At 40.7% G+C, this 26,785-nt stretch overlaps 1 protein-coding gene and 1 long non-coding RNA gene across 2 annotated transcripts in view; one reads left to right on the forward strand and one right to left on the reverse strand.

Annotated features, from left to right (window-relative positions):
- Positions 1–17,846, reverse strand: part of TMEM242 (transmembrane protein 242) — a 27,794-nt gene extending 9,948 nt beyond the window's left edge. The window contains exons 1-3 of the mRNA XM_008052226.1: positions 17,639–17,846; positions 16,980–17,080; positions 10,723–10,860 (exon numbers count right to left, since the gene is read on the reverse strand). Of these exons, the coding sequence (XP_008050417.1) occupies positions 10,723–10,860; positions 16,980–17,080; positions 17,639–17,825 (426 nt within the window). The 5' untranslated portion in view covers positions 17,826–17,846. The remainder of the gene's footprint in view (positions 1–10,722; positions 10,861–16,979; positions 17,081–17,638) is intronic.
- Positions 17,847–17,905: 59 nt separating this feature from the next.
- LOC103254062 lies at positions 17,906–26,169 on the forward strand. Its single transcript, XR_503930.1, has 3 exons — positions 17,906–17,979; positions 21,841–22,103; positions 25,998–26,169. It is a non-coding gene; the product is annotated as an uncharacterized LOC103254062 (long non-coding RNA).
- The last annotated feature ends 616 nt before the right edge of the window (positions 26,170–26,785 follow it).

Consider the following 26,785-nt stretch of genomic DNA (forward strand, 5'->3'; position numbering starts at 1 on the left):
CTGCACGGCGTGGGGGGCAGGGTCCTCCACCAAGCCCCGCCCCCTCCCGGGATGTCTCGACCAGGGAGGTGAGGACCTGCTTCTGTAGCGAGTGAGTGCGGGAGTTAGTTTCACAAACCAAATTCTTGTCAATATTTGACATGTTTAACAGGCCAACCCAGATCCCTGGAATTAATCGTTTCTATTTTTAGTATGTATGCCAAGTAAAATGCTTCGTCAACTACAGACGTCACCCGCTGGGAGGAATGGGGGGCCACACTCGTCCCCGATGGCTCCTGCCCCACTCCTGGCATCGTGGGAGAAGCGGACTCTTGTGCTCTGGTGTATCTATTTAGAAAGGATCCCACTGCCTTTGTGCTGGTCCTGACGGGACCCACGATGAGACGGCCAGCGCGAGAGTGACCAGAAGGGCACCTGTGTCGCTCCAGCACTAGCCCACCGGCGAGGGTGCACCCCCCCCTTCCCGTGCGGCGGCCCGCACTGTTCATCCCAAAACACTCTCCAGAAAGACGGTGACGTTGCCCTCCATTACAATGAAGATATCCTCAAAACAGCAAATCTTAACCAATGTGTAAATCAGATGATGGACTAAAATGGTGAAATATAATATTAGCTAGTACATCATGGCATCGTATGTCTGTTTTTCTTTGCATTTCTCTGGGCACGCTTATGAACTCGATTCCTTTCAAATTTCTATTCAGGTTCAACCTTACCTCTAAAATGAAATGTATACCCCAATAAGCCAAAACAAAAGCCCCAGTAAAATTAATGGCACTTCCTCTCTACTTATACTCTGTAATGACTCCTCAAAAATATTCCTTCTATTCTAAGAGAGTAGCATGCTCTCCCCAAATGGGACTCATTGGTAGCTGCAGGCAGGCATTCTCACAGGCAGGAAAAAAACAAAAACAAAAATCTTGCTTATAGAATACTGAATTCTGAGAAAATGAATAATTTATATTCAGGACTTGAAAAGCTATTCTCATTCTTCCTGCCACTGAACTGCAGTCCAGGAAGAGAGGAATAAGCAAAGGTGTTGGTGAGGGGTGGGGAAAGTATGGCAGTTAGTGGGTTTCCTATTTTAGTGTGAGCTGAGGGCCATGCTGACTATCCATACCAGTAGAGCCACAAACTCCATGATATATGAAATGGGAAGAACGCTGGATACATGAATCCTCTTTGTAGTGGTGGTCAAGTTTTTGGTAACCATTTGTCAAATGAAAAATTGGAATTTTAACGAGGGCCAACATTTTAGTGGGATCCTTTAAAAGGATCAACTTTTGACAGCTGTCATTTCATCCTAGTCATACATTGAAGTGTTTTAATATGATGTCTGTTCCTACCTTCTTCCTATGATAATTCCTTTGGTCAAGTCATTTTTCAAGATGAGAGTTCTTGAACATGAAATTCAAGGACATAAAGACTTTGCTAGATGGCTTCTTTCTATAGTAATTTTATTTCTAAAGTTTGAACAATTCTTCAGAAATGCAAAGTCTTTGTGATAGCTGCCTCTTCAGTTTTCCCCTTAGCCACGATTAAATCAATTTTGAGAGAAAAATGAAAACTCGCCAAAATAAAAATACACCAAACAAAGCAACTTTTTTATTTACCAGTTTTGCACTAAAGAAGGTAAAGAAAGGGATATGACCTCCAGAGCAGATTGAAGTCTACTCAAAGATGTGGAAAGCCAAATATAGCCAGACAGCTCCCTAATGACCTTCTATCTTAGGTGGCAATTCCTTTTGAATGAAGCCCTAATTCAAATTATCTATTCTAAGCGTGGCACAGTATTATAGTTGATAACAGGATTATACCTCAATACTTTTTGGTCACACTATTTAAGAAGGAGGAAGCAGGAAATGAAGATGCCCAGCAAATCTCTGGGCCAGGAAGGGCTCCAGCTGAGCCACTGTTCCTTTCCCCAAGACTGACACCCAAGTCCCGTCCCTCTTTCTATCTAGGGGTCTGGTTCCGTATTTCATCCCTTCACGCATCTTCCCCAATCCCCAAGCAATACTGATTCTTTAAAAGCCCATCATCATTTTACCTTGTACCTCTCCACTATAGGATCTATCACACACAATTAAATGTAAAATGCTTATGGGTCACTCCGAGAAGGATCTTCTTTTATTTACCAGTGTATCCCTGTCCTTTAGAACAGAGCTGGGTACATGAATAGGGATTCAGTAAATGTTTGTCATAGGAAAGAATTGAGTAAGTAACTATAGAACTGAGTAAGGCAGAGAGTGGGCTAAAAGGTGAAGGAGAGAGATGGAAAGCAGGGCTGGTTACCCAGCTAGTGTGAGAGTTCTGAAAACCAGAGTAAGTACAACGAGCGTGTGGTGCCCTTTTGGGGAAACTCAGCAAAATCTATGCATAAATTTCAAATAAAGCAAAAAGTTTTGGATAAGCAAAAAGTTTTTTAAAAAACTATTTTCAAAGCCAATACCTACCTGTCTTTACCTAGATGAGGTCAGTGAGGTAGGCGGGGCCACATCCTGTAAACCTCCAATGGGAAGCCACTGGAGGGTTTTCTACAAAGGAATGATATGATCTGACTTACATTTTTAAAATGCCTGGCTGCTGTGTGGAGAAAAAATTCTAGGGGACATAAGGAAGAGGTTGAGAGACAAGACAGGAAACTCTTTCAATACACCAGACAGAAGATGAATGATGTAGAGAGGGATGAAAGGAACCAGGCTGTGTTCAGCAGAAGAACAGACAAGCAGGACTTGCTGGGCTTAGAGAGAGAGAGTAAAGGGAAATGAGAATGTCTAACAGGATTCCCGCCTGGGTTTTGGCTTGAACTGGAAGGACAGGTGGCACTTACTGAAATGGGGAGGACTGAGGGAGATGCAAGTTGGAAGGAGGTGAGGAAACCAGACCTCTGACTGGGACATGGTTGTCTGACACGTGTGAGACACGTGAAGGTGCACAGCCTGCAGCTGGGAGGCACAGTTGAAGAGCAGGGCTACAGCTGGACATTTGGACATCAGATTATGCAGACTGTTTTAAAATGCCAGGGACTAGACGAGCCCCTGAGGAACTGAGGACAGATGGAGAACAGAAGAGTCTCCACTGGACAGAGGTTTAGAAGGTGGCCAGGGGAGGGGCCAGCATGAGAGTCAGGCAAAACAGCCAGTGAGGTCAAAGGTGTCTTGGAAGCCACAAGATGGTGTTTCACAAGGGAGAAGACATTCGGTCAGGTCAAATGTTGCTGGGAGGTCAAGTACCAGGGGACAGAGATACAACTGGATCTGGCAATGAGGGCACTGGTGAATCTGACTGCAGCAGTTTCAGTGCAGTGCTGGAAAAGGACTGTTGAGAGAACATTTAGAGATAGAGGATCCCAGAGCGTATCTGTATGCACTGCAGAGAAGGAAGAGATGACAGCAAAGACTGAGGCTAGCGACAGGATCTAGGTCCCTGGGGAGGTGACAAGGGCAGTCCTGAATGCCCAAATGGCAGGGCCTCAGGTGGCAGCATGGGGCCTTTGTTTCACATAACAGGAAGAGGCAGTGTGCATGGTACACGCAGGCAGAAGCCTGGAAAAGACGAGGCCAGCACACCCTGGCAAATGTGTGGGGAAAGGATGGAAAAACTGCAGAGGCAAGGCGAGGGCAGAGAGAATACAAGAAGCTGTTCTGCTCATCTCCAAGCGAGGAGGTGCCCCCGACAACAGTGGCTGTGGGGGCCAGGGAGAAGCAAGACTTGGTGATTGAGGAGATGTAGGGGTGGGTGAGAGTGTGGTCAGAAACGGCCATCTGGCTGTTCTCTCTGGGCAGCTTTGTGGGCGATGATGCTATTTGCAGCAAGTGGCCCAGGAGTAGGTTGCAGTTCAGTGGGAACACACAGATGCCTGCAGAACATCCGGGCATCGTGCTGGATGAAGTGGGCCCAGAGCCTGGAGCTCAGGGTGTGGATGAAGTCCCCCAGTAGCTGGAAGCTGTGAAGGGGAAGACGTGAGGGCAAAAAAGGAACCTCAAACATGTCTGTACATAGAACAAAATGGTGACATCTCAGAGGCACATGCAACAGTCGGAAGTTACGAGAAAGAGCCAAGCTGGGATCAAGAAAAAGTATAGCCAGGATAAAGGAAGAACTATAAAAGTCCAGAATCTGTTGGCATAAGAAGCAAACAATAAATGAGAGATCTGAAGCATCAAGAAAACAGCAAATTATGTTTAGTAAACTTTACACAGTGGAAAGATATATAGCACACCAAAAAGATTTCTTCTGGAAATTATTAGAAATATTTCAGTTAGTAAAACCCAATTTGAGAGAGCACATCATTTTCTGATATGCTGGTACATGAACACCTAAGACACTGTGTGTGTGTGTGTGTATGTGTGTGTGTGTGTGTGTGTGTGTGTGTGTGAACTATATATTAGTATCATTGTTCCACAGAGTTTTAGGTATTTGTAATTGACTAACCAATCACAGGTCACTTTTAAAGCACTATCAGGTCTTCAGTCCACAATGCTCAATTTAAAGAGCTCTGTTCATGTGAGCCCAGTTTTCTAAGTTCTGTCTAAGAAATAAGGAGAAAGACAAAGAAAACCCAAGTGAAACCAAGGATCCCTTTCCTCCCGTGGAATAAGGCTGGGAACACCCTAAAGGTGCCTGACCCTGATTTGTGACAGGCCTCTGAACAAAAAGGCTTTATAGCAGAGTTTATCACTCCAATTCATTGCTGCACATGCCCACTTTATTAAATGTTTGGAGCCGTATTTTACTTATAAAAGGAAACTGGTACGTTTTTAAAGCGGTATTTTGGAAATTTGCCAAAACAGCTGATTTTTCTGATTGACTTTTAAAAAATGTACATGGGTCATTATCTCCCATTTTTATACTGAGCAAATCCCTGTGACTTGGCCTCTCTGTCACCAAACTGCTCCTCCACATTTACATCAAGCACCTCTTCCTACTGCAACGTGAAGCTCATTAGGGCTGCGATAGAATGGGAAATGAGGGGTATTGAGATGTTCTTGTCACCTCAGATGTGCGCTTCCTCACTGATGCACTGCTGCTTCCAATTCACTTGGAAATTACTCCAGGAAGTATTCCTAAATCCTTAAGCTGTCTGAAGGCCTGAGAGCTTGACAGATGGAACTACCTCTGCAAGATCATGAGGACTCTGTGTTCTGGGAGTTTAGTAAGTACTACCAAGAAACAGAGTGAAGCCGAGTACGCTGACGTGCAGCAATCAGAGTAAGAAATGGAAGTCTGCCTCCTGGGGGCAGATGCTCATAGAGAACTTGGGAAGTACTGAAATTAGGCAAGGATGCAGAAGGGAAATGCTTCAGCCGCTTTTTAGACTTCCCTGGCACATCACTCAGAAGTGGCTGTCATTAAACAATTTGCCAGGAGACTTAGATTTGTTTTTAATCTTTGATGTAAACCAATGAAAAGTAAATAGGACTTAAAGTCCATTTTCTTTCTTAGATATCTTCAAAGTTAAAAATGACTAAGCTTTTCCACCGTTTTATTACCTGTGGGGTTCTAGCATCACTCTACAATGCTGTTCATTTGAGATGACTAAGAAAAAATAGTAATGGTACGAATAGAGCTTTATCAGAATACTGGTGAAGCTGAAATTTGATCACAATTATTAGCAAAAGCCCTCAGGCTGGTCATAAGATTATTAAGAAATGAGCCTAAATATTATCATAAAAATTATACGTAGGAACAGATATAAAAAAGAACTAGAGGAGATATATCTTACTAGAGTGCATCCTATATTTTCCTAGAGAGAAGATATATTACTTCCCTTAAAGGTTCTCTCTTATAATAAGAAAGTATAATGTCTATCTTTAGAGAAATGTTTAAAATGTATCTTTTTTATTTACATGTTTTACTTTTTGATTTTTAAAGAAGCCTGGGCTCCGGAGAAAGCAGCAATCTCTATCAGCAGATAAGGAGGCAAGACTAGGGCCTGGAAAGGCTTACAAAGACTCCAATCACAAATTAGTTCCTTAAAAGCCTTTCTAGTAGCAGGGACTCAGGAGAGATGCAGTTAAAAAGGGGGGGGGCATTTTCTATCTACTAGGTTGGCATAAATTTCAGAGTAACAGAAGCCACTTAAGGCAAGGATACTACAAAACTTGTATGCATGGTTATCTTCTAAATTGTACAAACTTTCCTGGAGGGCTGGGTCATTTAGAAACAGATATAAAAAACATTTTTGACTCAAAAAACCCAATAACATCTGTTTTCAGGACAGATTTCTCACTCAAAAAAAGTGCAATAAGATGCATGCCTACAGGTTCACTATGGTGTTTAATAGTGAAAAGTTACCATCTAAATGCCATTGGCAGGAGACTGATTAAGTAGATTATAATATACAACAGTACTGTGTATTCACTAAAAGTGATGTGGGGATTTATATAGTCTGCTATGCAAAGGTTAGTGAAAAAAGATTCCAGAGTAGCATGTACAGTAAAACACCATTTCTATACAATTATATGAATATGCCTATATAAGATAGCCCAAAAAGATGTTGTACTGTAATTATAATTACAACTTAGTGGGATTTCTGCTTCCTTTTTTGACTTTTCTACACCAACCTTTTTAAAAAATAAAAACAATGAATACATATTTTTACCGAAAAAAATCCTACAAAACACACACACAAAAAGCTGTCTTTTTTCTTTTTTTAAAGACAGGTCTTGAATTTTTTTTTTTTTTAATGAATATCAACATATGTAAACCAGGCAAACACCTCTTATCCCAAGGTAAAAGAGCAAAAAATCAAACAAATAAAAAACTCCATTTACAAATTAATTTTAAAATTTAAATCTCTTGACGATTTAAAGTATTTCAAAATAACTAAGAACATTTTCATTCATGGTTTTTATTACAATTGAAGTTTTATCGTCCATGAGGACAACAGCTATAAACTATCTGTAAATTCTACTCTACCAGGTATCAAGAACATACTCTGTAGAGGTCAGAGGGAAGGTTAGCAGTGGTGATTCTACCAGTCCTTCAGGATAACACCTTCCTCACAGACAGACATAGAACACAGGTCCACAGTCACAGCTCACACTCCCCTCTATAAAGTTCTAATCGTATCAACCAGGAATTATTTAGACATCTAACATTTCTCCTTCTAAGGGGAGAAAAAAAGACAAAGTGTCCAGCCATATACAAGCTAAAACTCTTCAGAATCCTTCAAATATCAGTATCTACTATAAAGAATTATAGGTAAGAAAGTTAAAGTCATTGCTCTTGAATAACATGGAAATAACTGTAAATGGCAAGGTTTCTTCTTTTTCTTCCAAAACAGTACTAGAGTTCCTTGGAGCATTTATCTCAACTGTGCTCGACCCTGAAACTATCTGCCCTGATACAACCTGATCATATTGCCCCAGTGCGCACTCATCTGGCCTGAATGGTCAGTCTCCCAGGATCAAGTGCACAGGTGATTTACAGGGCCATGAACCCACAGGAAATGTTCACCTTTTTTCCACAATTAAGTTACTGTGGTAACATTAATGCTATATCAATCATAATCAAATGATAAAATACCACAATTCAAAGTAATTGATGAGCACAAACTGCATGATCAAGCCATGCTTTCTGGCCCAAAGGCTGCTTAGGGCAGCAGGGAGGACACTGAACCAGGACTGATTTCTACCCATCTTCAATGCTGGGCAAACTTATCTGCTTTGGTCTACTAACAAGATAGCTTCACTACCTCTTCTTCTTTGGAACCTCTGATTAAATGATATGCCACTGTGCAAAGCACAAATGTATGTTTATACTTAATGTATTATATGTGTCCTATGTGAAATGAAATTCCATAATTATGAATAAACAAAGAGTAAAATCAAAACATTTTTAAGAAACTATAGTTTCATTTTAAGTATTTGAAACATGTTCCCTTCTAGGCCAGCAGATGTAGCTGTGACTTCAAATAGGAAATGAGCAAGTTTGTCGGGCTGCTCTAGGTTAGCCATTAGGGGGCGCCCTTTTTGAGGAACTGAACTTACACTAGAGATTTAATCCAATTCAAGCTAACTACTAACAATTATCTGACACTGGAGTTGAGTCTCATTTACCTGGATTTATCTAGAATGATCATCTCAACTCTTTATTTAGTACACAGATTGGGTTGTTTATGTTCAACATTTTTCTAAGACTTTTCCTTAGTCCTAGAAAGATGACATTTCTCAGTAAGAGGCAGTACATAGTGATAAAAGTATCACTGGACTCAGGGCAACCTCACTGTTATCAAAGGTCTCTAAATGCAGGACCTCTCCAAATGCAGAGCTGAAATATACCACATTGCTCTCAGTCAGCCTCAGAGCAGGGTGATGTAAGAAAATGCTTGGAAAGTCAACAGGTAAGGCTCAACCGTCTACCACAGAGCCCTGTGTTAGCACATGGCTGGCTCAGGGTAGGCCAACAAATGACTTCTAAATGGACAAACCAATAGATTAATAAATCACCTATAAATTCCACACAGTCTATGTAAAGTCCTAACAGACTGTCATTTTTATAGAAAATAGAAGCTTAATAACTTTATCACTCAGCACTCATGTGTCAGTTAGTAATCTAAGACTCAGACCTGGGTTCAAATGTTGACTGCCTTTTACAAGCTATGTGATCTTGGGCAAGTGCCTTAACCTCTTTGAGCTCCAATTTCTTCATTATTAACCAGGGATATTTATATTTGCTTATGAAGATTAAATGGTCTGTTATGTCTAAGATGTCGGGTACAATGCCTGAAATGGAAGAAGAGATTTTACACTGGTTCAAAACTAAACTGAGGCAAAAGCAAAAAATCATTAAAAAATCTTCAGTCACAGGTTTTCCCCAACTAACCCCTAATTTAGTATTACAATGACTAGCCAGCAAAGTTACTTTAAAAATCAGCACCATCATTTGTCTATCAGCATATTTTGCATGAAAAGTATAGCTGGGCTTGGTGGCTCAGCCTGTAATCCCACTCCTTTGGGAGGCTGAGGTGAGTGGATTGCCTGAGCCCGCGGGTTCGTGACCCGCCTGGGCAACTTGGTAAGACCTCATCTCTACAATAAATCAAAACAAAATTAGCCGGATGTGGTAGTGCATGCTGTAGTTCCAGCTACTTGGAAGGCTGAGGCGGAAGAATCGCCGGAGCCCAGCAGGTTGAGACTGCGGTGGCTGGAAGCAGCCACTGCACTCCAGTCTGGGTGACAGAGTGAGACTCCAACTCAAAAAAAAAACCAAAAAGAAAAGTTTAACAACACCTATGTGTAGTTACGATTAACCTCAATGTGAAAAGCTCGATAATACCTACGAGGTTACTCCAGCAATCCCCACCCCCAACTTGCCTCAGTTTCTCCCTCTCTATTGAATCATTTCTATCAGCATACACATGCTATTAATTCTCCCAACTAAAAAAAAAAAAAAAAAAACTCTCCTGACCCCTCTCCTCCTTCAGTTGTGACTCCTTTTGTTTGACTTTCCAGCAAAACTCAAGCCTTGCCTAGACATACTGTCTCCACTTCCCTCCTCTGTTCCCTTTTGAATTCACTTAGCTCAGGCTTTCCCCATCACTTTACGATGACTGCCATGTTGCTAAACTCAGCAAATTATCAGACCTCATCTTATGTAACTTATCACCAGCATGCAGCACAGTCAACTTCTCCTTGAAATATCTTCTTCACCTGGCGCCTAGGTCACCATTCTGGTTTTCTCTTCCTCTTTGGTAGGGAAATCTCCTTTGCTACTTTTGCTTCATTCCCCAACCTCTAAACCTGAGTGCCCAAGAGCTCCTTCTTCAGCCTCTTCTCTTTCTGCCTCATTGGCTTGCTGAGCTTATCTGGACTCATGGCTTTAAATATGCCCATATACTAATGAGTCTCAAATTGCTGTCTTCACCTGTACCCTCTGCCCTGCACTCCACAATTCCATATCTAACAGCCTACCTGCCCCTCCACCTGGCTGCCTAACAGATGTCTCAAACTCACAAGTCCCCGTTGAGCTCCTACATTATTCCCCATACCTGCTCCTCTCACACTAGTTCCATCCACTCTCCAGCTGTTCAGGTCAAAGTCGTGGTGACAGCCTTGACTCTGTTTTTTCTCACACCCAATATTCAGTCTGCAGCAAATCCTTACTGATTCTATCTCTGAAACATACCTAGAACCTCTTCATCAACTCTACCATTCCAAACTGCCATCCATTCCCACCCGTCATGAAGAGTCTGGTCCACAGAACTTCCTACCAGCTGTTTAAAAAAAAGAATGCAATCATTCTTCATGTACAGCTTTTTAGCTTGGGGTATACATTTTATATACACACATGTACAAACACACAATACATACACACACACACACATATAGGCTTTTAGGATTTTTTCATAAGGTGTAAACAACATATTAATAATTGAAATAGTTCGTTTTAAAATGCTCTATTTTGCAAGGATGTTTATATTTATGGCTGTCAGACAGCAAAGAAAGTTGTTTCAAATTAATAATTTTATTGAACCAATAACTCCCATCAATTTATATAGAAAAGACATTAGCTATGATTTAGTCATTACTTACTTATATTTGAAGTTTCAATACCTTCAAAAATTTAGTTATGATTTACTAGTAATGAGAAGTTGCCTAGCTATTAGTAAGAATTTAGTCTTCATCTCACAAGACAGTAACCAAACTACAGGAAAATTCAGACCACAGAAAGTAGAATAACCATTCAGATACAAATTACAGGATTGTAGGTACTTACACTGTGAACTCCTAAAGCTTTCCAGACTGCAAAACTGATCACACCAACCCCACACCATGCATAAAGTGAGCCCCAGCCCAGAGCTCGCACGGCAAGGGAAGACCCACTCTCCGGTAAGGCAGCTGTGGCCATACTTCCCTGAAACAAGACAGAAAGGTTTAGATAAAAGAGTAAGTATTCTGGGAGTGTTTGAAATTAATTATTCTTTGTGTAAGCAACATGATATGAGGAAGCCAGATCAACCTAAGGTCAAATACCAGTTTTGCTACTTAATAATAGCATGTCTTCTGTGAATGACATATATTTGAGTATGCAAGGTATTGTGCCTGTAAATTCTTCTAGAAAAAGCCTAGAACATTCTGTCAAGATTTTTCTATCCCCCATTCTTGCCATTTTCATTAGAATGCCATTAAACTAGACAGCAATCTGATAAGAGACTGACAATTTAAAACATCCTGTCTTCCATCTGGAAATACATTTCCATTTACTAGAGTCCTTTTCTTTTTTAGAATAATTTGCTCTATATTGCTCAATCTATTTCTTAATACAGGTTTTTCTTACGCATGTATGGTTTGTAATTGTGAATGTTTACACACATGGAAAGCTTTTGTTTATCTGAATCCCATGCCTGCACCATGACTAGGCCTAGCAAGCACTCAGTATTTGCTGACTTACACTTTTTGTAAATATACCTTAGACCCAACCAGATCATCAAGAGATTTTTTTTTGGTCATTTTCTATGATAAAAACAATATAGTCTCTTATCTTGTTCCTTCTCCCATGCTGCTATAATTTCAGAGTTGTTCCCTAGATACCACAGATCTTACATAAATGCACTGACTTTAATTGGCTTGATTTTTCATCCAGAAGCTGTAGCATTAACCAAATATTATTAAACCACGATCAAAGTGCTTTGGCCCAAATTATATTTTAGAAACATAGATTAAAAGTTCATTATTTCCCTGGGAAGAACACACACGTGTGTGTGTGTGTGTGTGTGTGTGTGTATTTAAAAGCTTACATAAACCCATATTTGTTTTACTAAATCAAGTAAAAAGGCAACTATGTATGAAAATAACCCTTAATGACACAGCAATATGCACAATAAAATCTTAAAACATTTAGATTTTTTAAAAGATACCTGCCATTTTTGTGTAATATCAGTCTCATAAATTGTGAGAGGACATGAGTTATTAGTTATTTTCTATATAAAAAAAGAAATTTTAGTGGAAACTTGATGTTAAAAATTGATCTGTCGCCGGGCTTGGTGGCTCAGCCTGTAATCCCACGCTTTGGGAGGCTGAGGTGAGTGGATTGCCTGAGCCCGCAGTTTGAGACCTCATCTCTACAATAAATCAAAAAAAATTAGCTGGGCGTGGTAGTGTGTGCCTGTAGTTCCAGCTACTTGGAAGGCTGAGGCAGAAGGATCGCCGGAGTCCAGCAGGTCGATGCTGCAGTGGCCGGAAGTGGCCACTGCACTCCAGTCTAGGCGACAGAGTGAGACTCCAACTCCAACTCCAAAAAAAAAAAAAATGATCTGTCTTTATTGGGTTTTAAAAAGTCTGGTCACAAATGTTTTCCTCTAGGGAAGAATGTCACATGACGTTCAAACACCCTGTTCAAAATTTTCAAAATGAACATTGATTGATATGCTGCAGGAAAAAATTAACTTGTCAGAAAACAGTGTTGCTTTAAAAGATCTTTATAGTCACACATACTAGACACATACACACACACACACACACACACACACACACACACACACACACACACACAACTACATACATATACTACATACTTACAAATAAAGTTCATAGTTTTAGTTTTTCTTCAATTTAATCCTGGGATGAATTTTATGTACTCAAACAGATTTTTAGAAAGAATGTTCAATCTAGTATTTCCCCTATAGAACATTCTTATCTGACACAATATTTTGATGTATCTGCACCACAGAAATAGCTGGCTGTGTTTTCATAATATATGCAAGATGTGTTTTTAAAAGACTTATTTTTATCATTTCCCAGAATTGTAGCTATATCAGAAAGATGAATGACGACTTACCCCTTTTATCTACTCATTCCATAAATGGGTCTTAAAATAACTCAGTTATTTTATGAATTTTTGTCACGCCACAATATTAAGAAAAGCAGGGGCTCCAAATTATTTCAGCTAAGTAAACTTTATATGCGTATAAACATTAACTTTGTATTTTCTTCAATTCTTTTAACCACATAGACATGTAATATGCACATTATTTTCTCTCATAGCAACTCATGTAGTCTCACAATTATTTCATGAGGTTGAATTGTTATACAAAAGCAAAATGTACTAGACCAAAAAAAAGTTGATCATTTTAAAACAGATCATGCAAAGAAGCTCAAGCGTGCCTGATTATTTCGACACTATAGGTTGCACTTTGCTCTTTCTGTTTATTCAAGGAATTACAAAGAAAAATTAGGCCAGGTGTGGTGGCTCAGGTCTATAACCCCAGTACTTTGGGAGGCTGAGGTGGAATGATTGCTTGAGCCCGAGAGTTCGAGACCAGCCTGGGCAATATAAAAATAAAAAATAATTAGCTGGGCATGGTGATGCACGCCCATAGTCCCAGCTACTTAGGAGGCTGAGGTGGAAGGATTGCTTGAACCCAGAAGGTTGGGGCCGTGGTGAGTCACAATCATGCTACTGTACTCCAGCTTGGGTAACAGAGTGAGACCCCAGCTCATACTAAAAACAAAAAAGAAAGAAAAAGAAAAATGAAAGCCCATTCAGTACTTACTATTGCTTTTCAACTTCCAGTTTTCCTGCATACGACTCAGCTGAGACAATGAAACTAAGACATTAAGAGGATGATTATTCTTCTAAAATAAATGCAGTGTAGGTAGTCACCAGCTGAAAAGTTGGTCATTTTAAAGGCCTTTTGGGCTGCAATTTGAATCTATATTATAATTAATATATAGATTACCAGGACAGTGGACAGAAGTCTATATAAATAACAATATTGCTAAAATAATATTTATTCCCCAGAATTAACCAAAAATGGAACTCTAAAACTGAGTTTAGATAAGTGATAATGCTCTAATTCATATGTCTTCCCAGAGGGAAGCAGAACCTTACATAACATATCTAATCCCCCAAAATAGTGCTTCTCAAACTTTCTGGCCTCAGGATCCTTTTACACTTGGACCCCAAAGATTTTCAATTATGTGGCTTATATTTATCAATACTTAATGTAGCAGAAATTAAAATTAAGAAATTCTTAAATTTTATTTATTACTTAAAAATAATAAATCATTATCAATTAATAATTGTTATTTTTATTTTTTAGGGTCTCACTCTGTCACCTAGGCTGCAGCACAGTGGTGTGATCATAGCTCACTTTAACCTCGAATTCCTGGGCTCAAGTGATCCTTCTGCTTTAGCCTCCCAAAGCTCTGAGATTACAGGTATGAGCTATCACATCTGGCCAATATAAATCTATTTTTAATGAAAAGTAAATGTTTTCTAAAACAAAACAAAAAAAGTACAAAGAGAAGCAATGTTTTGCATTTTTGTTAATCTTTTAAATGTCTAGCCTAATAAAAGATGGATTTTCATATCTGCTTCTATTTTCAATCTGTCGAAAAGAAAAAATTTTTTGGATTAAAATATATGAATAAAATCTGGCCTCACACAGATATATGGCCATATCTTTGGAAATAGGAAGAGTATTTTAATAGCTTTCCTTCTTTGATAATATGCCAAAACTTGACAAATAGTTTCTTAAAGACTAGTTGCAATACAGAATTTGAAGTAGTACCAACAAACTTTGTGATTTGTTACATTACAATCTATTCATCTATTTTGCACTTTGAATGGACTTTTTATCTCATGCATCATGCTCATTCAGAAGATACTTGCTTATCAGGTTATACAGATCTTTCAATTGTTGACATCATTTATTAAACAATATTTTAAAAATCACATAATTAATATCACTATAAAATCTCATCAGAAAAGTCCTTATGTACTGAGTAACTGTTAAGCTCACAATGGCAGATAAAAGTTTTCCAAGGCCAGGCATGGCTCAATCCTGTAATCCCAGCAATTTGGGAGGCTGAAGCGAGAGGAATGCCTGAGCCCACGGGTTCGAGACCAGTCTGGGCAACTTGGTGAGACCTTCTCTAAAAATATATCAAAAAATAAGCCAAGCATGGTAGCACACACTTGTAGTTCTGGCTACTTGGAAGGCTGAGGCGGAAGGATCGCCTGAGCCCAGCAGGTTGACGCTGGGGTGACCATGAGCGTGCCACTGAACTCCAGCTTGGACAAGAGAGTGAGACTCTGACTCAAAAAAAAAAAAAAAAAAAAAAGTTTTCCCAAATCGAAATCTCACTTGAAAGCTTGAATTTTATCAGTGGCAATAAAAACAATTTCTTGCTGGAAAAAGACAGATTCATTTCATTCATTTTTAAGAAAATGTCTTCCAAATATCCACTTCTGAATAACCACAGTTTATCAGTTGTTCTTTCAAGTAAAAATGATATTTCATGGGGAAAAAGTGGCTAGTTCAGTTGCAACTCAGTCATACAATTGCTTTTCCTATAGAAAAACATCTCACTTCAGTATAAAGCAAAAGTGCTTTATGTGTATTTCCCACTTCTTTACACAGAATATTAAAAAGTGGTATATTCAAGTGTCATGATTTGACAAGGACAGCTTCAACAAGGACATTCTTACATAATGCCGACTTTTTAAAAAAACTACAGGTGAGCTGTAAAGAAAAACACAATGACTTCTGGAACAGTTTGGTGCCACTGCCTTGATTATGTCAAGGTACCAGCAGTTTTACCTTCCATTAATTCTGTACCATCAGAGCAAGCATCCAGTATTATTATGAAAATTGTTCTGACTTTATAGACCCAAGGATCAAGGATCACCAGTTTGAAAACCACTGTTAGACCATGAAGGACATTTGTGATGATCAAATCTCAGAACAAAATAGAATGCAAAGTTGTGAATACGCATGCGCTTTTTTTCTGAGAGAGAATTCTTAGCTTTCATCAGATTCTTTAAAAATCCATGATCCAAGCGTAAATATAACTTAAGCTTAGAAATCAACCAAAATGCCACTGTTAAAGCACCCTTATCAGTAAGATTTTACTGCTTTCTGCCACAAGATATAGTTCTGCTCTGAAAATCCGCAGCAGTGATCTGAGCAGGTTCATAAAATGCTCAGAGTATTCAGAGGGGATCCAAATGCACTTTAAATATGGTCTGTTGCCATTATGGTATTAAGGCTGAGTAAGATTATTAAAGATAAATCTAAGTGAAAAGGGCTGCTTTATGATTTTTTTTACATATTTTTCCTCCACGGCACACATCAAATTGTAATTATAAAGCTATTTTTATAAATATTTAACATCTGTCTACCATATCAGATGCTGAGTTTCCTGAGGGACAGATGAGTTGTTCACTTTGTATCCCTTGCACCTAGCTAGCACAGTGCCTGACACACACATAGAAGAACCTAAGTGAACATTTGTTGAAGCAATGAAATAAAAAATAAATAAGCCAAATGGGGTGGGAGGTTAGAGATCAGACAAAATCTAAGAGCAAGTGACTACAAATAACATGAATAAAACTTCTCACCAACTGGGGGAAATGAGGTACATAATACCAGTGAGCACCTGCTCAATCTTGCTCATAGTGTTGGGATTTTCTGCCTTAAGGAGGTTATAGTCATTCAACCAAAACGTATTACAATGTTCCCGGCATTTTTTGGGGAGTGGGGCTATAGCACTGAATAAGTAAGTAAAGTTCTTGGGTTCAAGGAGCTGACATATGTTTTTCATCAATACTAATATGCACTTTATTTCAATATTTTAACACCTTTGAAACGAAATAGATGCTTCCTACAATCTGTACTGTGTCAAGAGTTTAATTGGTATTTTTTTCTTCCTAAATGGTAAATAAAATGTAGGGGTCTCTTTTAACTGATAGTGAATTGTCTAGATTTAGATTTAAAGTAACGTTATGGATAAGAAATGTACTGGATAAGCTTTCAAAGTCTTATTCTGCTAAAATGTAAGAAAGCACATCATTATTTTTTTTTCAAGGAAAACAATACTGACGATTAATTTGCATACTTCTTGAACTCATGGAGTATACATAAGCTTACTTTTTAAACAATGTGAAAGGTCATCAATATTTACTTTTCCTATACAAAAAGCTGCCATTTATTGTAAACAATGCTATGAATGGATGTCGACGTCACAAACCTTATTGAACCATTCGGGGCTTTTCTTTTTAGCCAATGATAATGTTGTAACAAATCCAGCTAGCATTCCTGCAGCAGCAACAGTACCAAGGAAAATTCCACCTGCCAAAGGTTTGATTGGGGGGTGGGAGGAATAAACAACACCTGAATTTAAAAAGATGTACACAAGTTTCAGATACTAATTAAGTTACAGTCAAAATCACTTTTGAAATTCAAGAATCTATCGCTAAGTAGCTCTTGCCAACGGTAAATGATTCAGCGGCTGTAAGAATGACCGGGGGTCATTCTGAGGTATCGTCCCCAAGTGCAGAGACTGGGGGCTGGTCCCTCCCCCCACCCCAGCACAGTGGCATGAAGTTTCTCCCCGGGGAGGAAAAGAGCGTGGTGATTAGAAAAGGCAGAGATCGAGAAAAATTGTACAGGTATGGGGAAATATGACACGTACGAGAGAATCGTTCCCGGGGCCCGTCCCTTGCGCAGGGGGAGACTCCACCCTGCAAGCAGCTAACCCGCCCTGGGCCGCCCGACACCGCGATCTAAACTCAGGGTCAAGCCCAAGCCAAGGGCTCTCAGGACCGGATGTGCGTAGGAAATCCCGCTCTAGTGCAGGCCAGGGCCCGGGCGAGTTCGCCCCGACACCCGCACCTCGCCACACCACACCTTTCACCAGGAAAAGCCGGTCGTCCGTGGATGCCGGAGCTTCCAGCCGAGACGACGGCTCCCGCGTCCCAGCGCCCGCTGCCTCCATGTTTAAGCCTCCGCTACTGCGTCCGGCGCCAAGTGGGCACGGGTGGAAGCGAAAGCAAGGCGGAGGAGAAAGGTTCCGCTGCCACCTCTTTTTGTGCATCCCGAAGATGGGCCGGGTACCGCCGCTGTCCTCAAACCTTCCTCTACCGCCCGGATGAGGAAGATGTGGTGGCTGTACAGTGATCCCGGTCTTGCGCCGGGGGGCGGTGTCCTCCAAGGCCATCGCCCAGGGAGGATGACTTGGCTTCTCCAAGGTAATCATCGCTGGACTTTAATGATGACTTTGTCTATCTGAAAGAACGCTCAGCTCCGACTCTAGGAGGCAGCGAGGGCTGGCAGATTGCGCTCAGTCTCAGCCTGGTTGAGACCCTGGAGCTCAGGTTCCTGATCAACCTTACGCTATGTCTAAAGATTTGGCCCTCGCTAACATTTTCGTAAAAGTTGTGACGGAAGGTGTAAGTGACACGCCTTATCCCTGGAAGACAGACAGCCTCCCGGCTCTGCGGGGATGGGCCTCCCGCCCCGTGGCTGGATTGGTCGGCACCGGGAGCGGATGGCTAACAACATGACTAAGGGAATGGTACAACCCTAGCGGGAGCAGAGGCCCACTCCAAGGGCTTACAGAGCTGCTGGGAACGCTGACGGTAGCAGGCCTGGTCTTCAGTCTGGAAAGCTGATTTGCCCATGGGTGATGGACTCTGTAAATGGCCATTTAGAGGAGTTGGCTAGCGGTCATAGAACATCTTTTCAGCCTCTCACATAGAGACATATGGCACAATTTTTAAAATGAAGCAGTCTGCCATTTGTTTCTGGTATTTTTCCTGGTCACACTCCAGGGCATGAGCTGGAGGATGATGAGACTCTATATTCATATTGATATTCCCCAGCTTTCAAGTATGACCTGGGCATGCATGATAACTGCACGATGGATGAGTAAATGAATGCATCAGTTAAGTGCAGTTAATAACTCAAACCTGGGTTCAGGGCCTAAGCTGCTTCTCAGCTGTGTGGATTAGGGGTTATTTAGCCCCTCTATATCTCAGTTTCTTCATCCGTAAAATAAAGAAAATGACAGTACCTACTTCATAGGATTGCTGTGAGAATGACACGAAGCAATGTATATAAAGAAGTGAGCATAGTGCCTGGCACATGTGAATATCCAATAACTGTTAGCTCAGTTATTACCACCTTTGATTCCAGTAACTGCTTTGCAGTATTGCCTATGCAGGTTTTAAAAATTATAGATGCCTAGGGTCTTCCACTGTCGATTAGGGCTCTGAAGGGGCAGGGCAGGGCAGAATGTAAAATCTCCACAGGGAGTTCTGATGATCAAAGAACTACTGCTCTGTTCACATTTCTGTGGGGACGAAATCACACAGAATGTGTGTGACCCTTGGATCCTTTGGAAGCACGGTGTCAGTATCTGAAAGGGCCCACCAAGTTGGCAAATGCTGTGCTAACTTGTTGAAGGGCTTAAGGACTTATCCTTTTTACTTCCCCTCAGAACAGTGGCCATGGCTGCTAACATTTCTTGAGTGCTTTCTGTATGTCTGGCATTACACTAAGTGCTTCAATATATTATCTCACTTAATCCTCTGTGTAAACTCAGACTAACTTACTCAAGCTTACACAGCTGTTAAGAGGCAGTGCCAGGTTTTAAAAGCAGGTCCTTCCTTATCCACTGTGCTAATGGTCCTCAAGTGTGAGTTTGATAATTGGAATCACCTGGAAGCTTATTGACCACAGATTTCTGCACTCCATCCCCAGTCTGTGAGCCAGTAAGGCCTGAGAACCTGTATGTCGTAAGTTCCTAGGTGATGCTGATGTCCTGGTCCCACCTGGAAAACATCTTCTCTGTGCCTTACTCTGATAGAGTCCACCTCTATCATCCACTTCAGCACTTTTCCCAAGACTGCTTAGGGAGAAAACGTGCAGACTTCTCTACTCTCTCTTTCTTTGCTATCCCCTCCCCACCAAAAAAAGCACAGAAACTTTTTTATTTTAAGGATTATAGGGCTGGACACAGTGTCACATATCTGCAAACCCAGTGCTTTGGGAGGCCAAGGTGGAAGAATCACTTGAGGCCAGGAGTTCAAGATCAGCCTGAGCAACATAGCAAGACCCCCGTCTCTACAATAATAATAATAATAATAATAATAATAATAATAATTAGTAGAGTGTGGTGGCATGTAGTCCCAACTACTTGGAAGGCTAAGCCCAAGAGTTCAAGGCTACAGTGAGCTATGATTGCACCACTGCACTTCAGCCTGTGTGACAGAGCAAGACTTTGTCTCTAAAATAAAATAAAATAAAATTCAAATGAAACAAAAATACAGAATGATATCACTATTTACTATAAGAAACAGAAAGGAGATAACAAATCTTTGAATCTAGGGAGGTTGCAGAGTCCTGTCCTCCAGCACCGGTCTCCATTTTGTATAACATATATACCCCATGTGACTCCTGTCTGCTCTGATTCTGGGTGACTCAGCTCACAAGCCTCTTCCTTCTTTCTAACTCCCCAAGTACCAGACAATCTTCCTTTTTCTACTTGGAATCTCATTTTCCCAATATGCAGAGGGCTGAAAAGGCAATTAAAACAACCAGTGTTTACTCTTTTTTAGCATTAGGTGAACAATTTGCGTTTTGAACATCCTTGTGGGATAGAGGCCAAGGAGAGGAGGGACTGAGGGCTCCTCGGTCAAGGCCTGCTTCTAGGAGTATCGCAACTCCACTCCTCACTAGCCCCAGGCACCTGCCCTCCCGCTTGCCCTGTGCCAGGTCCTGGGAGGTGGTGTTTCCAGAACCTCAGGCGCCAGTGCAGCACAGGAACAGGGAGTCCCTGACCCCGAGATTAGGGCCACATTCCAGGCGTTCCAAGTGGAAACGCTGAGAGAAAACATTTTTAAAGACAATGTTACCCAGGGGTCTCATGTTTCTACAGTGCACACAATTAGGTATTTTAGGTGCAATTTTATTTTATTTTTTAAATTTAGAGATGAGGTCTCACTATGTTGCCCAGGCTGGTCTCAAACTGCTGGGCTCAAGAGATTCTCCCTCCTTGGCCTCCAAAAGTGTAGGGATTACAGGTGTGAACCACTGCGCCCGACTTGCAATTTGATTAGCAGGCCTGCTCTGGGAAGGCCACAATCCCACCTAGACTTGTTTTTATAGGAAGGCATGATAAAAGCTCTAAACAAATGAGTTGCAAACTCAGCAGTTTCTTTGCAAGACAGGGACGTCAGTTCTGCAACAGCAAGACGGGGAATTTCCAAGTGTGGAAACCAGAGATTAGAAAGTTGCAGAGCTTCAGTGCTTCACAAATGCCAGCAGGACTGTCGTTTCAATGGAAGCATGATACTATTTTAGAAAAATGTCATAGATATCTTCTGCAAGCAAAGGTGCCTCCTGGAAAAGCAAGTTTATCTGAGACAGACGCTATTGCTATTTTGGTGTTTGTTTTAGTTAGCTGAAAGTTCATAGCAGAGACGCATTTGACCACATCCTTATTCAAACTTTTCAGCTCCTGTAGATTCTTTTTACAATTTTGACAGCTAGAAACCTGTCAGTATCATGGTTTCCAGAATTTGGATACCCCCAGCTCTGGCTAGTTTCAAAATACTGGTAAACTTTTTCCCCCCATCTATTTTAAAAACATTTCTTCAGAGCTTCAATTTCTCTGTGTTTCAGGTATAAGACTGAATTATTTTTAAAATCTGATAAGGATCACATGCTGGCCAAATCGTTCTCACTGCTACTTGATGTAAAAAAGTTGTCAAAAATCTAGTGTGGAGATCTTTAAAAGTTACTGCCTAATTAAATGTGTGCATAGAAGAAAAACCTGCTGGGCTTTACACTGGACTATTAGCAAAGGTTACCTTGAAGGAAGGGGAGAGGTGAATTTTCTATTTATATTTCTTCTACTTTCTACCTTAATAAACCAAATACTGACCAAAGCAACACTTTTACATATTCTTATAATGTTTGGAAATGCTTAAACCAGGGATATATATTACTTTTGTGAGAAGGGAAAAGAAGGAAGGAAAACAATAAAATACTCTGAAAATGTATCACCTTATTTAAAAGATAGATTTTTTTTTTTCCTATTTCACTAGAAATATTATGTAGATTTCCAGCGTAACTCGTCAAACTCTCCAGCAGGAGACCCAGTGACAACATTCTTGGAAAACGAAGAGACAGCAAGAAGCATTGTGTCATGAGGAGACAGTTTGGGCTGGCCCCAGCATTCACATGGTATTGCTTCCCCCAGTTTGCTGCTGTCAGGCCCCTTGAATTCTTCCCAATACGCTCTCTAGAATCACAGAGCTGCAGAGATTTGAAATGGCATTGCTATAATCAGTACCATGCAGTATCCATGGTAAGTATAGTAATAATTCTTCTCCAGTGAACTGAAACTAGACTTCCAAAGCTGAAGTTTCATTACTCACTTCCGGTAGCTCATTACTTATCTTTTAGAATCATATTCTAGCACTGCCCGAGGCTGAATCGTATGTCTGTCCTTATCACAGTGGATTAAAGTTGCCATTATAGATTCCTCCTTTCCATTTTTCTTTATTGAAGAGTGTATCTTCCCTATCTCTTTCTATGCTATCGGTTGAATTGTTACAGTTAATGAGACCAGATATCTTTTTGAAAGCTATAGTATTCCTAAGCCACTAGATATTTTCTTATAAAAGAGGAATGCATCTCATTTCCTTTATGTTTCTCTATCTTCTTGCTAGGCTCCAATAGGATCACAAATGTTCGAGCATTTTGTACACTGTTGAGTATTCTGGCAATGTAAAGCATTATTATTTTTAGTCCTATGTGTGTCCCAGTTATAGAAAAACCCCTTAACATTCCCCAAAGTGGAATATATTTCCATCTATACATTATCATTTTGCTAGTATTTCATACACAGGAACATATGTTACACTCACATTTACTATTAAAATCTGTGGTATCAACCACTTATGTCATTAAGTGTGTGTTATGTTAATTGTGTTTATTTTGTTAATATCCTCCTATTGTGTTGTATTAAAGATTATAAACTATAACATTTTAAGAAACAGGTTCCATCACATGCATGACAAAAAAGTGATTCCATAAAATAGTAAAACCTTTCTCAACCAAATACTGTTTCATTTTATTTTATTTTTCATTCACACAGCAAGTATTTACTGTGCACCTATGAGGTCTTAGGTGTTGATTTACTCTAGTGAAGTCAACAGGTACAGTCCTTAGCTCACTGGATCTTACAGTTTCTTAATTTTCTTTTTAAAATTTTTTTTCTATTTTTAAACCGGGCTTGGTGGCTCAGCCTGTAATCCTGCGCCTTTGGGAGGCTGAGGTGAGTAGATTGCCTGAACCTGCAGGTTCGAGACCCGCCTGGGCAGCGAGACCTCATCTCTACAATAAATCAAAAAAATCAGCCGGGCGTGGTAGCGCATGCCTGTAATTCCGGCTACTTGGAAGGCTGAGGCGGAAGGATCGCCGGAGCCCAGCAGGTCGAGGCTGCGGTGGCCAGGAGTGGCCATTGCACTCCAGTCTGGGCGACAGAGTGAGACTCCAACTCAAAATAAATAAATAAATAAATTTTTTCTATTTTTAATGTTTTTTTATTTTAAAGATGTGGGGTACAATTCAAAATTAGACATACAAGTGATCATTGTACAGATAAAGTTTGAGCCTACCTTTGGTCCCCACTTCAGACCCTTAATTTTCTAAGTGGGAATTTCATCAAAACATCTCTCTGTTTCTCTTTTACTTTTTGCCTTAATAAGTAAAATATGATTTACTTCTTGATTACAAATCTGCAGTGCTTCAAGTCACCCTTCTGTATAGCAACAATTATTGCACATATGGGTATAGAAGGCCTAGGGGATTGGTTAGCATGTATCCTGAACCTGGATTGTCCATCTCAAAGTTCAGAGGGAGTGTGTGGGGAAGGAGTTAGCTTCTAGAAGTTGGCTTAGAAATGGAGGCCCAGGCAAGGAACTCAGAAGCAAGTAGACCTGTCCTGGAGGGACAAAGCACATGCTAGGGGTCATGACAAGAGAGGTTTTCAGACCAGGTGGCCTGGCTGTGAGAGGAGACAGAAGGATTTCTAAGTTGGTATCAGGGTATCATGAAATTCAGGCAAGAGGATGGGGGTGGTTAAAACTTCAGACAGGAAGGCTGGTGTCACCAAGAGATTTGTCCATGGGTAGCAGGGTCTGGGACCCTGGGCAGAACTGAAGACCAAAAGATGGTAACTGGTCACTGTCAAACACAAACCTAGTTAAAATAGCAAAGGAGCTAAAAAGAGACTGATTATCAGACCTGGATCATTGTGATAGAATCATACATACTCTGATGTAGAGTCAGCAAGACATACTGGGAGGCCCAGACCCATAAATAGATGCTGATTTGGGTCAGGATGAAGGCTGGAACTGCAGGTAGGATTTGGTTTGGCCTCACATGGGAGAACTGGAGGACAGGAAACAGACGGGGTCCTTGCCTTTAGCTGTGCAACTTACTCATTTGCATGACGGCTTCCAACTTGAGTGGTGGGAGGACAGATAGGGGTTGGAATCCAGCCTGCATTCTGTTCACCAAGCCTTGTGCTGTGGTGCTGGGGTGCAATGACCCCAAGGAAGGTGCACCTTTCCGGGTTCACAAAAAGGCCTCACATGGGCCAATGTTGGCTTTGGAAATGTGATATTTGGAAATTTGGTATTCAGAGGCTAGAAACCAATGAATAATATCCCAACTGTGGGGAGTGTATCTCATGCCTCAAGTATATTAAGTTGGAAAGAAATCTTAAGCTTCACAAGTACCCAAGGCTGGAGTCTGAGTAACAATGGTATGGTTACAGAAGTACTAGTATGTGTATGGCTTCAAAGTGCCTTTGAGATTCAGAGAACAAGCCAGAAAAACATTGCTCTGAAGAGTGTAAGCATGCTCAAACTACTGAATTTACAATATTTGAATATATATATAAAGCCTTTGGACACATTTTTATAATTTGGGCTTCATCAACTATTCCTCCCTGCATTGCAAGAGAAATATCTACATTTTAGTAACATTTTATTGAGATTTGACCCTTTTGATTTACTCTTGCTTGTAAAAGTAATAACCTCATAGAATGTGATTATACAGTCTGATAAAATATTTCACGATATCGTAAATTATATGTCACTTAGATGGTCATGTTTTATTTAGGTCAACTGTACAGAGTCCGATGCCCTTTTTAAAACATTCAAAGAAGTTGATGGATTCATTGCTAAGTGCACTATAAATAAATGCAACCTCAAATTCCAGACAATGAAAATGTGCTAGGAGAGACATTAAAGCTACCGTCAACAATGACTCTTTCAAGGGGGTAGAAAGGGCCTGGACTAGTTGGTTGTCTGGGAGCCAGGGGCTAGTTTCCAGTCCTGCCAGTAATGGGGCCAAGGTTGTCTCCATGTTTCTTAATATGGACTTCATTTTCTTCCTTGGCAAAATGAAGGAAGGATTACAAGGATCAGTACTTTGCCCAAGTAGGTTTCATGGCACACAGTTCCAGAAGCTATTGGGTATTACTTGGGGAAAGAAAAACCAGATTTTGTGACCAAATAAGTCTGGTAGACAAAACCAGAATTCTTTGTTTCTAGGCCTCTCTGAGTCTTCAAGAGGAAGGAACTGGAAGCAGTGATTCTATCACTTATTTGACCATAGAACCCTTTGTTTAGGGACATCTCATGGGCTCATGTGCCTTAGAAAATAGTTTGAGAAAATACTGAATTAGTTGGTCACTAGCATTCTTTCTAGTCCTCAAACTCTCTGATTCTAGTTAAGTTTGGATAAATGAGGTGATTTCCTTTAAGGACAAAGAGCAATGTTTCTCCTTTCTCTTGCAACTCGTGGTCAGATCTAAAATGTAGTGACGTCTCCACTCTACAGCTTGTCTAAACCAGAAAGGTGGTCAAAATAACAAAGACCATATTTCATGAAGGGTCGACACTTTCCTTCTACTTAAACCAAAAATAATATATCACTTTCCCATGTCAAATTCAGAGCTATTCTTCACATTCTTAGAAGAAAGAGAGTTATTTGCTGGCAGGGGAAAAAGCCAAAATGGTCATGAATAATCTACTTCATTCCAATCAATTAGGAAGAAAAATGCAGTCCCCAAAGCACATTTCGCATTGGTAGAGTTGAGAAACCAAAATAGACTGATGTACAGAAGAATTAGATTTACTATTTCAAGCCTGCTATGTACTTATCCTTATTTGGTTGTCTTTCGCAGAGTTGCATGACTATGGAAATGGGAGTGACCTTGGGTCATGCAGCTGATCATCTTGTATCCAAGAAGGATTCATCTCAAGTTCTCATTACAGATTCAGCACCAGGTCTATTGTGACTCCTGATTTGAGAGCATGTTCTGCCTTAAACATGATTTCTCTGACAGTAACCAAGTACCCAGGGTGCTGTGTTATTGGAGCAGTATGTCCTGGAGAAATTCATTGACATGTTGGATGCCAATCACATCCTCAGCTTGGGAGAAGAATGGCCAGGCACAATTCCACTTGTAGCAGTTACTGTGTTTCATGACACATGACCCACTTACCCTGGCCAGAGCAAGTTGGACCAGAGTCACCACCAGAGTCACCAGTGTGACAATTTAGAACTACCAAGACATTCATCAATAAGCCAGCAGTTTCACCCAATAGGAACTGCATTTATCACCTGATCCACTTAACCTGCAACACATGCTGTCCTGAGTATGTCCCCTCTCCTGAATCTCTTCCCTCCCCTATTCTCCCACAGCTGTCCTTCAAGGTCTACCACTTAGGCCTGCTCTCTTGGGCTGCCACTCAGCCACTAGAGCAATATTTCATGGGAATGTCACCAGTCCTTATGGCATCTTTGCTAGAATTAGAAACCCCCTCCCCAAGCAAAATTATTTTACATTAGTAGAACATTGCATACCTGTACATGTGGTGGGCCTGTGGCAGTACACACTGCTCCAAGAACCACATACACCACGTACTGTCCCCCTCAAACACGCTAGAAGCAAAGGCCCACAGGCGCCAT

This window comes from Carlito syrichta, unplaced genomic scaffold (genome assembly GCF_000164805.1).
Source record: "Carlito syrichta isolate Samal-C Ts95f unplaced genomic scaffold, Tarsius_syrichta-2.0.1 Scaffold268229, whole genome shotgun sequence".
Classification (NCBI taxonomy): domain Eukaryota; kingdom Metazoa; phylum Chordata; class Mammalia; order Primates; family Tarsiidae; genus Carlito; species Carlito syrichta.